The sequence below is a fragment of the Engystomops pustulosus genome, chromosome 7, assembly GCF_040894005.1.
Source record: "Engystomops pustulosus chromosome 7, aEngPut4.maternal, whole genome shotgun sequence".
NCBI lineage: Eukaryota > Metazoa > Chordata > Amphibia > Anura > Leptodactylidae > Engystomops > Engystomops pustulosus.
Window position 1 is genome coordinate 138,252,692 of NC_092417.1, and position 15,020 is coordinate 138,267,711.

The 15,020-nt window shown below is 43.2% G+C and overlaps 2 protein-coding genes across 3 annotated transcripts in view; one reads left to right on the forward strand and one right to left on the reverse strand.

Moving 5' to 3' along the window:
* Positions 1-1,874: 1,874 nt before the first annotated feature.
* On the reverse strand, positions 1,875-7,902 carry CFL1 (cofilin 1). Its single transcript, XM_072117953.1, has 4 exons — positions 7,744-7,902; positions 5,241-5,548; positions 3,025-3,101; positions 1,875-2,919 (listed from the first exon to the last, which is right to left on the reverse strand). The coding sequence occupies exons 1-4, from the start codon at positions 7,744-7,746 to the stop codon at positions 2,807-2,809; spliced, it is 501 nt and encodes a 166-aa protein (XP_071974054.1). The 5' UTR covers positions 7,747-7,902; the 3' UTR covers positions 1,875-2,806.
* MUS81 (MUS81 structure-specific endonuclease subunit) overlaps positions 7,229-15,020 on the forward strand; it is a 79,640-nt gene continuing 71,848 nt past the window's right edge. For both annotated transcript variants that reach the window (XM_072117946.1, XM_072117949.1), the window contains exon 1: positions 7,229-7,458. The gene's annotated coding sequence lies outside the window, so the exon portion shown is untranslated. The remainder of the gene's footprint in view (positions 7,459-15,020) is intronic.

Sequence of the window (15,020 nt, forward strand, 5' to 3'; positions counted from 1 at the left end):
GCGTTAACAGCTGTTTAATTAGGGAAATACCCCTTCAACTGTAGCAATGCGTTTTTAAACGCATGCAGTAAACGCGACGTGTGACAGCACCCTTAGAAAGCACCACTGTATTAGATGTACTAAACTCATGTTCTCTTGTAATAGGATGTAGGCAAAACAAGCCTAGACCTTAATGCTAAATTAACATACTGGAAGAGTCACTCAAACTATCATATGGACCCAGGAACAGAGCCCATATGATCACATTGGGAGTTCAAATTCAACTGTGCAGTACTTGGGAGTGTGGGTTATATTTATTCAAAGAGGTTTCCAGCCTCTATACTACTAATGAACTATGTTATGGTTAAAGGTGGGGGTAGTACCATTTCAGCAAATAAGTGTTTGAACAATAAAGTTCTACAATTTTCCTATATACTTGTATAATGTATGAATTCCTCAGTTTTCTAGATCTCTGCATGGTGTCATTCTATAGGAAGCATCATTGTTTATTTCCAGTGGACAGAAATCTGACCATGGTCATGTGATGTAACACAGGGGCAGGGCTTGTTCCAACACCGCTCCGATTACCTATCCCAAACTAGCGAGACATGCACCTGTGTGGCCATCATCAAATTTATGTTAACAGGAAGTAAACAGAAGCTTTCTATAAGATAACAAAGTAGCGATCCAAAAAAGCCACAAGGAAGTGAAACAAAGTATATTGAAAAATTGGCTTTCAATCACATCAATGAAAGCTGTAGCTGAAATGCAAGTGTCCTGTATGGAGGCAGGCAATTGTATTGTAACAGCTGATAGGCAGGGGTACCTGGTATTGTTACCTCATTGAATCACTTTTCCTATAGATAAAACATAGGATGACACAAAAAATAAATAAAAAGTTGCGCACAAAGTCTGGCATACAGACATTTAAAAAAGGGACCTGGTTAATACTTTGTTGCCAACACAGGTTTAACTTCTAGAATTTTTTTTGCAGGTAAAGTGCCATCCACAGGGTGCGTTCATACGTTGCAGTTAAAACTGCATTGCAATTAGTTTTGAGGTGGTTTTAGGTGCAGTTTTGTCAATTTCACAGGTGAAGGACATGAACTGAATGGGTGAATTTGATTTTAAGGGTGAGGTCACATGTCGCATTTAAAAACGCATTGCTACAGCTGAAGGGAGATTTGCCTAATTAAACAGCTTTTAACACTTGCGTTTACAAAACACATGTGTTAACCGTGATAACATGCATTATGTAAACAAGCGTGAACAGCTGTTTACTTAGGCAAATCTCCCTTCAGCTGTAGCAATGCGTTAAATGCATGCAGTAAACACGACGTTTGACCGCACCCTGAAGGAGAAAGCTGTTCTACAAATCTCATTCACCTGTTAATTTGATGTCTTTCACTTGTTAAAATAAGTAAAACCACCCCAAAACTTGTTGCAATGCAGCTTTTACTGCAACGTGTGACCCCACCCACAGGTGCAAATAGAATAAAGTTTGTTGTTACAATTATGATCCAATTATGTATAGCTTATGTTTTATTTAGTCTATCCTCCCGCTGCTACATTACACAGCTAGAAAAATCAGGGCGAGAAATGTTCTGCTCAGCTCCCGACTCTGCAGCTCTAAGGCTGGCGGCACACGTGGCGTTTTGAACCCATTTTTAAGCAATCCGTTAAAAACGCATCCCTTTTTCACTGGTTTTACCAATTATCTTATTTAAAAGAGGTCAAAAACTGCTTCAAAACACCATGTGTGCCATTGGCCTAAGGGGCTCTGGAAACACCTAGCAGAGCCCCTTGAGCACATTAGCATAATTAAAAGTGAAACCACCCCAAGTGTCACTGGTGGCAATAGAAATCCGAGTTCTTCATTAAAAAAAACCACAGCATGAAACAATCAATCCTTTATTGGTTTATTAATGTTGGATCTGCCATAATGACTTCCATATTAGTAACGCAAGACAAAAGGAATTAAAGACCGCAATGAACATGTGACTGAGTGGGGGGGAAACAGTTGTAGGTGGTGAAAGGCTTCAGTCATCTATCTCTTTACCCTCCCAAAAGACCCCCTAACACACAGGTGCCAAAATAAGGGTCAGACTTCAGGAAATTGGCAAAACATAATGTGCGGCCATCTATTTCAAAAACGAAATATGGAATGCTGGACTAGAGCAAGGGGCCCCCGAGTCCCATATTCTGCTTAAGTTAAAGGAATTCTGTGCTACTGAAGGTTTACAAATTAATAAACGTGCCATTACAAGCTTCTTAAAAAGGTTTCCTAACAATACTACAAGTACTTATACCCTGTAAATTGCCAGGAGGGTAACAGGAGGAATGTTGCAGAAAGTGGAATTTGGAAGTGCCCTCATCTGAAATGGAAAGCTGGTTCTGGGAATGTTAGCAGCTAAACCCACAAGCATGTTATGGGCTGCAGTTTGATCCACAATTAGCATTCTATTCATCTACATTAGGGTGTTCTACAGAGCCCAGTTCTGTAACTACTGAGCAGTGAAGAATGATAAAGATGCCAGGTTTGCATTTGGCAAAACAACTCAGATTAGGAGGCAAGTGAAGAATTAAGGGGCAGGAGGACAATTCAGAACTAGCATGGAAAGCTGCCTCTGTTGGAAACACAAAAACATACTATGGGGACATGTATGCCTGCGGGGGAATGCTTGAAGGAGAAGCCTGCCTTGAAATGAATCCCTCATCAAGAGGGGTAGGGATCAAAAAGGTAACAGAGGAGACACTGTTGGGGATGAAAACATGGAAGCCCCTTTAAGAAGTGGCACAGACACTGGGAGTGGAGGCAATGAGGTTTTTACACAGCTATTCCTTCCACAGTGACGACAGAGTTGCCACCAAGTTTCTCAGCAAGGGTACAACGGTCCTTAATGTCAGCTTTGGTGTTCGCCTGAACCTCGTGCTTGATACCTGGAGAGGGAAAGTATAGAAAGTTAGATGAAGGCTTCAAACAAACACCTGTTGAAGGTAAATTAGTGGCCAAGAATAGCAGGACTACTAGCACCAAGTACTTGCCTGTTAATTTCTTCTTAATTGCATCTTTAGAACTGGCGTAGATCATTTTGCTTTTCAATGTGGCCTCATCAGGAGCCCTATAAAAGAAAACACAAGCCATTATTAATACTGCCAAGTGTTCCAGGATCCACCCAAATGTGTAAGTGCCATTTTAAAATGCCAAGAGTGCCATTTGAAGCAGACAAGCCAATTTTAATATCATGAGCTTGTCATTACAATATCTCAACATTTGAATACGATCACTGGAGAATCTCACATCAGTGACCCCAACTAGTCAGCAAACACGAGTGACCACAGCACCATTTACATCTAATGGACTGACATCTTTCACAGCGCTTCACCAACGCCAGTGAACAGTTTAGGGGTCACACATACAATACATAGAAGGAAATAAATTTGTAAAAAATTTGTCAGTGAATTATACACTACTAGGCCACATAAGCCAAGAATGTGCTTTAACCCAAGTTTATTCTCCAAATGTTTTGGCAACCCATTGGTAGAATTGTAAAGCCAATCGCATGCGTTTCTCTGGAAACGCATGTGCGTTCGGGCCGAGGACCTCCCCCTGTGTGCTAGCGTCGCGTTATGAACGGACGTCTAGCGGTACGTGTGACCGCGGCCTTATGTATAACCAAACCTTTCCCCAACAAGCAAGAATGACCCACATGGTTATAAGCTACAGTGCCAACTGCATTTCATGATAATGCTAGTAAACCTGCAACATAACACAGAAACCACCTATGTGACTTAATGATTGTGTCAACATCTAAGAAACACCATCATTGGTGCCTGACTCATTCCAAAGCTGCACGACCCAACTACAATGTTGATATAGATTAAACTACACAAAAGAGCCAGAAAAAACACCCCATTTGTTGAATACTGTTGTCCAGCCACATCTCAAATAATTACCAGAATCAAACATGGCTCCAATCATGAGAGCTCCCATTGACAATCCACAGACTAGGGCTACCTTTTCCACATTTCTCAGATGACAGAAGCAGATATGTGTAATCCAACTAACCAGTTCAGGAAATTACAGTTACCATGAGAACAGAAAGTCATTATCTACAAAAATGTAGCACACAAGTATCTATGCACCACATGAGTCCAGGTTATGGGCAGTATAGCAGCTAAAAAAAATCCCAATGAGGATCAGAATTACCAGGCACATTCCATTGATCTAGGACTGTATACCATTTCCAACATAAGAAATCCAAAGTCATCCCGAAGTGCCAGGCTGTGAACTTAAATCACTTCAGTGTTGGTCCCACAAAATAAAGTCTGCTAGACACAAGTGGGCCAAGTCCCAACATTCAGAAACAGTGACTTCTGTCAGAACAGGTGGGAACTCTCCTTCAGATACAAAGACCAGAGCTCAATCCACAACACCAGACCATACATCATTGGGCGATGTACACCCAGCTGGAGTTGTCAAGTCCAAACATCAAGAAAAACCCTCTAGTGTCAAAACAATTGCTGACCAAAATATGGACTTCCACATGAACACCACTGCACGTATGGGTAAACTATTCAGAAGTTTAGTAATTTTAAGCCACAAGCAGGAATTGCCCAAGCAACAGACATATTTACACCTCAAATATTTCAAAGCCACTCCAGGTTACAGCTACCAAACACCATATGGAAAATGACCGAAGGCTAGTTACAAGCCAAGGTATGTTACATAAATATTTTTAAGCCAAAAACCAAAAGTTGCATGGATTTTGTAATGGAATTGTCTGATTTAGGATATTTCCTTCTATATTCTGATGAATGCATAACTGCTGCGAAAAATTGGCCTAAGGGCCTTGCACTTGCAGAGTATTAGACATAACTGATTTCCACCACCTAAAAATGCCACAACAATCATATATAGGGTGCATGGCTTAATATCTTATACAGATTCTAATGATTTTAGTCAAATTGGTATACATCAGTAATAAGAGCCCTATGTGAAGGATGAGTGACATGTAAGCAACATAGGAGTAAAATTTAACTCAAGTTTAAATATTGTGCAATTTTTTATGACATTCCCTATGAAGAGGGAGCCAGCATTCACATGATATACCCTACGGAAGGGTCAAAAGCTTAGCTTAAAATATAAAAATATAGATTTTTCTTCCTGCAGGGTATGTTGGCCCACTTTTAATTTCATTTCTTCAAAGCGATTTCTCAATTCTTAGACAAAAGAGCCATTTCCATGGTCAGCATCTCACCAGAAAAGGAAGACCAGGTCCTCTTTCTTGCTCTCTTTTGTTTCATAGGTGCAGTCATAAAGAGCATAGCGGCAGTCATCATGGGGCAACATATCCACAAAGTGCGTGTAGGGATCAGGAATTTTGTCACCACAATCTCCTACCAAGATTTCTTTCCCTTCTTCTGGAATAATTGTTTTCTTGTCAGGACTCAGGCAGAATATGACAGCCTTTCTGCGCAGCTTTGCCTCTTCAGCGGAGCAGGCCTTTCGCACCTTCATTTTATTGAAAATGGCAATGACACAATCTGAAACCATCACACCGGAGGCCTACAAAAAGATATATTAAAAAAAAAAAGAAAAAAATAGGATTGGTAAACTAGGACAAGGGTGAAATGTAGACTATACAAGTCACATGCAGTCTGGTCAGGAACAGTGATGAGTGGACCCATTCTGGTTTGCCGAACCATGAACAAAAGTTTGCTGCCAGCACTGATCATTGATGTAAACCCATGTAATGCCACCTGATTTTTCTCTTGGATACTCTCCCCATGACATTTAAAGGGGCAACTTTGTGGTTCGGTTCCTCTCATCCCTAATCAGGAGTTGAACATGTGATTGTAGAGAGGCCAATAACCCTACAATAAGTCAAAAGCTACACAGCAGACTGATTAACCTAGAAACGCATCTATAGCCTGTTCCTGCAGTCTCAGCACCTGCCATCAGTATGAAAGGAAACGAGCAAAACATAGGGGTGCCAAAACTGCAGGATCAAGGTAAATTCTGGGTTTGTCATTGCCAATTAACCTGTGATGAGTTAAAACCATGGATGTAGGGTAGGACCACAGAATTAATCCAGATGCACAATTTTCAAATAACCAGCACAAAATGAGCATCATGAAGGGCTAGTACGCAATGAATTTATAACATCTAGTTTATTCAGCAATACTTTTTTTATTCTAGTAAGCAATCTAGACATTTGGGAAGCTCCACCAGTTAATGACAGCCCTGCACAGGTCAGACTGCCTCCATGACGTAGCAGAAAAAAAAAAAGCAGAGATGACACCAGCAAACGGCACTGAATGAAGGACTTTTACCAAAGGAATGGAAAAATAAAGCTGAAAAACCAAAATGTTGGTCATCCAAGTTAAGCTTTCTTATAACTGCTGAATCATTGCCTTTCTCCAGCCCTAGTCATACTGGTAATGCTACTCAGTGGAGATTCAGACTAGCTGTCATTCTGCAAGACGAATATTCTACACCATTAAGTTTGTGGGGCACATTCCACTTAAACATCCATGGCCAGGATCAAGGCTTATAAACCAAACACATTAACATACTGGTTTCTTCACCCACTGGAAGAATCTATTTTTAGCTTATGACTTTTTTAACAGCTTTTAAAATATTGAGGGGCTCTGGGCTACACATGTTTTAATGGAGCACCTAAGGTACATGTAAAAAGATTTTTCTTTTAAAAACAAGGGCACAAGAAGCTTTAAAAAGAGCAGATACTATCATAGGAGGGCACACACCAGTATGTGCTTGGTTTATAACCCTTGATTCTGGTGGTACATGTCCTTTAAACCTGTTCATTATAACCTCTGCTAGTTTCAAATTTAGACCGGTAGGTGGCGCTATTAGACAAACAACATTTATAGCCATTAGACACTTGGTCACTCCAGTTGGAGGATATAAAAGGGCTCCACGCGGACCATTAACATGACACAAGGGGTGAGCGGTCTATGAGACATCTGCACCCCAGTGCTGGGGCATATGAATAACAGACTAAAAAAAAAACCCACATATTCCTTCACCAGGTTGTGAGCAGACTGGGATATAATATGCGGATGACTTGTGTCCAGCACGATGATGGGCAGGTGACGCCATCGCCCTGTAGGGTAACGTCTTATGTTGCGCAGGTCCCTGAAGCGCGGCTCGTGTGGCGGTGAATCGCAGCATTTCCCATCTGCGTCACCTCCCTGCTCGTGCCGCAGCCACAAGCACTGCGCAATGTCCCGGGGCCGCGCCTGCTGAGGTGGACGGAGCACGCGGCTCAGCCAGCCCCCCTCCCCAGCGGGATGGGCTGTGCCTGCCGAGGGTCTAAGCCACGCCCAATAGCCGGCGCACTCTGTTCCCGCCCTTTCTTCTGCCCCCGAAAAGACATTGCGCGTACACCCACATCCAGCGTCACCGGGCGCGCCCCCCAGCACCGGCTTCACTGTATTAACCAACCGTCTCCGGTAAGACCCTGCTGTAGCTGTCTCTACACTCACCCGCTAGTATCCAGACGGTCACCCGCACAACACCCGGTCCCCGGAGACTCTGCTCAGCTAGACACATAATTACACAGACATCTCCGGGGACCGGCGGCTGCAGAAATTACAACTAAATAACTGCGTCTGACTGACTGAAGGGTTGGGTCGCAGAAAATGGCGGCATGAGGGGAGCGGTCCTGCCGGCTCCACTAGGGCGTAGACCCCAGACAATGTGCCGCGGACACCCCGCGCTCAGACGCCGCTACTCACCATGTTTACTCGGGTTAGTGGGTTAGAAGAGGCGCAGAGGGAGCTGGAGATAGGAGGGGAAGGCGGCCGCTGGCTCCAGGAGATGCTAGAAAACGGCCGTGCAGCTGCCTGACAGACTCGCACTGAAATGAAGCCTCTGCGTCCCCTCCTTCCGCTTTCTTTAAGCGCTGCACAATGAAGAGGGCGGGGCAAGCTTCCTGTCGGTGGCCGCACAGCCTGCCGGGAGTTGTAGGCAGCCGGGGGGACAGGAGGGATGGGGGCTATGGTCAGTGACTCAGGGTGGGGCCGATAGTCCCCGAAAATACGAATGTACGAAGCCATGTGGCGTCAGTGCGGGGAACACAGAGCCCTTTAGTACAGTTTACACTTAGCATCACATGATAAGCAGCCTCATCTGTGTATGAGATGTCTGAGTAGCCATGTACTAGGTTACCCCTGTACCTGCTGGGTGTGAGGAGATCTCAACCCATGTACAACTGTCCACTGACGCCACGTTCACACATGGCGATTGCCCCATCTTTCAAAATGGGACGTGCAGACTCCACCTACAATCACCCATTGAAGTCAGATTGCTTTTCCATCGTATGTTTAGTAAATGTGATGCAAACGCAATCTTGTTTCAATGGGTGATCGCAGGATGAGTCAGCGTCTTGTGTTTTTAAACGCAATCGCTATGTGTGAATGCAGCCTTAAGGGCGCTTCACATGTTGCGTTTTGGCCTACGGTTTCATTGCATTTGAAATGCATTACAAGAGCTGAGGCGAGGTCATTTTCCTAATTACATTACTGTAAACATTTACAGTATCCTAAATGAAATGTTAATGCATGCGTTTTGTTAACAGTCATGTAATTGGGCAAATCACCTCTCATCATCTGTTCTAATGCGTTTCCTAAACGCACCGTGTGAATGCGTCCTTGGGGTGGTGGCACACGTGGCATTTTGAACCCATTTTTAGTCCAGCAGTTTTACACATGCATTTTTCAAATGTTTGCGTTTTTAAAAACGCAATGCTTGATGTTATGTCACACAGGTTCATGGCTCGTTGATTACGAGCCCTGCATCTGTGTGACATCACATGACCAGGGACAGATTTCTATGCGCTAGATATAAGGCCGCAGTCACAAGTTCCGCTAGCAGTTCGTTCCTAAGGGCACCTTCATGCGATCCGCTAGCGTCGCATTCATAACGCGGCGCTACTGCACAGGGGGCAGGGCGATCGTATATGTGTTTCCAGAGAAACGCATGCGATTGGGTTATCAATCGCATGCGTTTCCCGGGAAACGCATACGCGATCGACCCGAGCCCCACCCCCTGTGCGCTAGCGTTGCATTAGGAATAGACTGCTAGCGGAACGTGTGACTGCGGCGTAAACGCTGAAGCTTCCGATAGTGTGACAGCAAGAAGAGGTCTACAAAACTGTTAGAGGGAACTTGTCACTAGGGACCTTATTTTCACTAAAGACAGGTAGCAGAAGCCCATCACAGCAGCAGTGCAAATATGCCTTTCTGCCTTTTCTGAGTATTTGCATTACAATATAATTGTGTGTTGTAACTTACCTTGCACCCTGACAAAATCCTCTGTGTAGTCCCAGTGGTTGAGCTTTGTGGAATGTTTCTAAGTTGCTGGTAGGTCCTCCGTTAAAGGAAACCTACCAGTTAGCATGGCAGGGGTAAGCTGTAAGTACCGAGCACCAGCTCAGGGTGAGCTGGTGCCGGTACTTACTTTCGTTAGTGTTATAAACTGCGGTATCGCGGTTTTAACACTTTTTAAACTTTAAAGCAGGAGAGGCTTCGGCGCTGCGCACGACCGTGCCTGCAACATCTCCGCTATTTCCTATGTAGGCGCGCGCACGATCGTGCGCACGCAGCGCCGAAGCCTCTGCTGCTCTAAAGTTTAAAAAGTGTTAAAACTGCGATACCGCGGTTTATAACACTAACGAAAGTAAGTACCGGCACCAGCTCACCCTGAGCTGGTGCTCGGTACTTACAGCTTGCCCCTGCCATTCTAAATGGTAGGTTTCCTTTAAGGGGTTATTTCAACTATTTAAAAGTTCCCTTATCCACAGAATAGGGACAAAAAGCTGATCTGTTAACGGTCCGACTTCAGGGACTCCCCCAATCAAAAGAACCATACACCCAGCAATACGGATAACAGAGTATCCTTGACGTCCATTCTTCAGTAGAAGAGGTAGTTACAGCTCAGAATATGAGGCTTCTTCATAGTAGTCAGAAATAACAAATTATGGAAATCTTTAGATTTCTGCCTTTATATTATGGCCTTATTAGGATGTTGTACATTTTAGCAATATGGCTGAACTTCAATGGAGTGAAAAAAAACCTAACAGTTTAAAAGCAAGAAAATATATTTGTTAATATACATTCAGTAGAGGCAGGGCTCTGATGGGAGGAAGCGTGACTGAGAAATCAGACTACACAGGTTTGAAGTCTGTTGCTATAGAGACAAATAGATCTGCAATACAATTTATACCCCCAAATCAAACATGTGTTAACACATGTGTTTGTTAAAGACCCCTTCTCAACCTTTGACATAATATTACTGCATGGCGGTAGGTGGGTCCCGCATTATGCAGTACAATTACATCAAGCTTCTGGCATCAGCTCCTCCACGGAGCCAGTACCAGAAGCTGCGGGGCTTTTACCCTTTACACACCAGTGTCATGCATAGAAACGCCATGTAAATGGCTTCTAGACAAGATTGTTCATCGCACTCCCAAGTCTGGAAGGGGCCTTATACATCTGTATTACACAGTGTTATAGGAATAAGAGCTTGAAGAACCGATCAGAGCATCGCTTGTGCGGGGCAGCCTGTAAAAGAAAATGTTTAAAACACTTCATAAAGTTTGTATAATGAAAATAATTAAATAAAGTAAAAATCCCCTAAACACCTACATTCCCTATAAACATCAAATAAAGTACAACATCCCCCCCCCCAAAAAAACCCTACATGTTTGGTATTGCCGGGTCAGTAACAATCTGTACAATAAAGCAGCAACATTATTTGACTTGTCAGTGAACGGCGTAAAAACAAAACCTGAAAAACTTGCCAAAAATGGAAATTTTTCATAAAATCCTTTCATTAAATTGTTCCAAAAAGGGATCAAATAAGTTATGTGTGCCAAAATGATACCACTGAAAGAACAAATCAACATGCACAAAAATAAGTTACCGTATATACTCGAGTATAAGCCGACCCGAGTATAAGCCGAGACCCCTAATTTTACCACCAAAAACTGGGAAAACCTATTGACTCGAGTATAAGCCGAGGGTGGGAAATGCATTGCTCACATACCCCCCCCCCCCCAGTATATAGCCAGCCAGCCCCCTATAATATACAGCACTGCCCCCAGTAGTATACAGCACTGCCCCCTGAAGTATACAGCACTGCCCCCTGAAGTATACAGCACTGCCCCCAGAAGTATACAGCACTGCCCCCAGTAGTATACAGCACTGCCCCCAGTAGTATACAGCACTGCCCCCAGTAGTATACAGCACTGCCCCCAGTAGTATACATCACTGCCCCCAGTAGTATACAGCCTGCCCCAGCAGTATACAGCCCAGAATAAAAAAATAATAAACTTATATACTCACCCTCCGGTGGCCCCGATGCGCAGCGCTGCTCCCCCGATGGCATCGCGGCTCCTAGTCTTGCTTCAGCGTGCTGGGCGCCGCCATCGTTCTTTCCCGGGCGGCGCCTAGTATGACGCGCCACGGCTGACGTCATACTAGGCACCACCTGCGAGAAGAACATGGCGGCGCCCAGCACGTTGAAGCAAGAAGAGCAGTCGGGAAGCCAGAAGAGGAGCCGCGATGACATCGGGGGAGCAGCGCTGCGCATCGGGGCCACCGGAGGGTGAGTATATAAGTTTATTATTTTTTTAGTCCATTTTTAATTAATTTTTGGTAGTATTGACTCGTGTATAAGCCGAGGGGACGTTTTTTCAGCACATTTTTTGTGCTGAAAAACTCGGCTTATACACGAGTATATACGGTATATAAAAAACTATATAAATGAGGAATCACCGTAATCGTATAAAAGCTAACATATTAAAAGAAAGGAAACGAGAATTCACAATTTTTTTTCCCTCCATAAATTTAAGAGTTAATCAGTAGGCTAATGACCCACTAAAATGAAGTATTTGTAAAATGCATCTAATGTTGCAGAAAATAATCCCTTATATGTCCAAATTGCAAAAAAATAAATAAAGAATGTATAGCCCTTAAAAAGTGACAATGCTCAATCTGCTGTGAATGGCCCAGCTCCCCTTCAATGCCCTGGCGTGTGCCCATACATCAGGTTACCACATGAAATTGGGTATCAAACTTGGTAAAAACACATTCATTTAGCCACAATTTTGTTTTAACCCCTGTAAAACAATTAAAGGGTAAATAAACTTTATAACAGTTGTTTTACATACGTTCAGGGGTGTAGTTTCTATAATGGGGTATTTTTTGGGTTTTACTATTATTTAGGCCTCTCAAAGTGACTTCAAATCTGAGCAGGACCCTCAATAGCAGGATTTTGCGTTTTGAAAATGTGAAAAATTTAAAAATGTGAAAAATCACACCTAAAGTTCAAAGCCCCATAACTTTCTACAAAAAATGAGAGGATGCATAAAAAATTATTTCAACATAAAGCAGACTTTCCGGAAATGTTAGTTGTCAAGTTTTTTTGCTGTTATGACTATGTGTGGAAAAAGTAGAACATTTTAAAGAGGACCTGTCACCTGTAAAAACGTCACTAGAAACGGCTTACTACACTGCTAGCGTTATCGGAAACCTCCCATAACGCTAGCAGACACTGCCGCTGTATACACCAGAGGGGGCGGTCTAAGGCACTGCCTCTTCCCCGGGACGCCCCGCCCACTCCATTGGTTGGCGGTGACTCCAGAGCGTCATGCAGCAATCACCGCCCCTAATCCTGCCGCCTCGTAAATATACCCGATCTCTTACAGCGTGGTCCGGCGTTTCTAGTTTTTACATGTGACAGGTTCTCTTTAAACTTAGAAAATTGAGCATTTTTCCAAATTTTCACCAAATATCGTTTTCTTTCTTAAATACATGCGAAACATACCACCCAAATTTTTCAACTAAAGCCCCTTCTACACTGGCGTTTTTCACGCGCGAGTTCTGCGCGTGCATTTGACGCGCAGAACTCGCATTGCACTCTGTCCCATTGTATTCAATGGGTCTTTCTCCATTAGCGTTGTTTTTAACGCGCGTGCTTGCGTTAGTTTTCACGCGCGTCAAAATCGCAGCATGCTCTATTTTTGCGGGTCACGCGCGTTTTTCACCCCCATTCAAGTCTATGGAGATGCATCAAGAACGCATTGCACTCGCAATCATTGCAAGTGCAATGCGTTTTAAACGTAAGGGTTGCTAGGTGACCAGAATAACATTATTTCCCCTGCTCGCGATCGAGCATTTAATTAAAAAAACACAATGAAGAACAGTGAAGAATAGAATAAAATCATTGTACACAGTGAACACAGTGACCACAGGATCATTTAAGATAAAAACACAGTGCAGAACACAGTGAAGAATAGATTACAGATGTTCGGCACATCTGCTTACTTGTCGGGAGATACGCGCGGAACGGCGCGAACAAAATAGCATGTGAAGAACAATATATATGTGTGTGAAGAACACATTGCAGATGTTTAAATACATCTGCAATGTGTTCTTCACACATATATATTGTTCTTCACATGCTATTTTGTTCGCGCCGTTCCGCGCGTATCTCCCGACAAGTAAGCAGATGTGCCGAACATCTGTAATCTATTCTGCACTGTGTTCTGCACTGTGTTTTTATCTTAAATGATCCTGTGTTCACTGTTTTTATTCTATTCTTCACTGTTCTTCACTGTGTTTTTTTAATTAAATGATCGTTCGCGAGCAGGGGAAATAATGTTATTCTGGTCACCTAGCAACCCTTACGTTTAAAACGCATTGCACTCGCATTGCACTTGCAATGATTGCGAGTGCAATGCGTTCTTGATGCATCTCCATAGACTTGAATGGGGCGTGAAAATTGCGCGTGACTCGCAAAAATAGAGCATGCTGCGATTTTGACGCGCGTGCAAACGAACGCAAGCACGCGCGTCAAAAACAACGCTAATGGAGAAAGACCCATTGAATACAATGGGACAGAGTGCAATGCGAGTTCTGAGCGTCAAATGCACGCGCAGAACTCGCGCGTGAAAAACGCCAGTGGAGAAGGGGCCTAACATGAAGTACAAAGTGTCATGAGAAAACAATTTCAAAATTGCTTGGATATGTTAAACCCCTTATAGTGGTTATAGATTTGAAAAAATGAGCCGTGTCAGGAAGGTTAAAAGTGGCTTCATTGACAAGGGGATAACGCTATGTTGATAGCAATGTATGGTAATTAGGAAAATCTCTTCTCAGCTGCTCTGATGTGTATGAAAACGCAAGGCCGGCGGCACACACGTTTTTGGGCCGTTTTTAAGCAGTCCGTTAAAAACACATCCGTTTTTTACCTGTGTTAATTAAGATAATTGGTAAAAACGTTCATAAAAGCATTTTATAAACGCATGCGATTTTTAACAGACTGCTTAAAAATGGCCCTAAAACGGGTTCAAAATGCCAAGTGTGCCGCCAGCCTAAGGCCGCGATCACACATTCTGCTAACATTTGGTTCATAACGCGACTCTAGCGCACAGGGAGTGGGCCACGGCTTGTTTGCGTATGCATTTCCAGGAAACCGCATGCTATCGGGTTATCGAACTCAAAGCTAGAGGAACGTGTGACTGTGACCTAAGAGTAGAGAGTGCATTCTCTATTATTATCTATGAAGGTAATGGAGAAAGTGTTCCTAGATCCAAGTCACACTGAGAAAACCACATGTGGTTTTCAACACCACATAAGTCAATAACAAAAACTTTAGAATGACAATAAGCTGCCACCAATTAATAATAATAACAAAGCTTTATTTTTAGAGAGCCATCACATTCCTCAGTATACAGATTCCTCCTTATTCAGATAGGGAGGGACATATAAAAGCAAAAAAAGAGATTACAGAGTATTAAGGGCCCTCACATGAGCTTACAATCTATGAGGTACAGTGGACCCTATCATATACAGTCAATGCAATAATAGGATTTTACTGCAATAAACTAGAAGCCACATCGGGTGGAGTATGACATTTCCTTTCTAGAATTTCTTTTTTTCTTCCGTTTACCTATAAAATAATCTCCTCCAAACTCGTGTGAAAATGAGCAGAGAAGAGTCATGTTTTG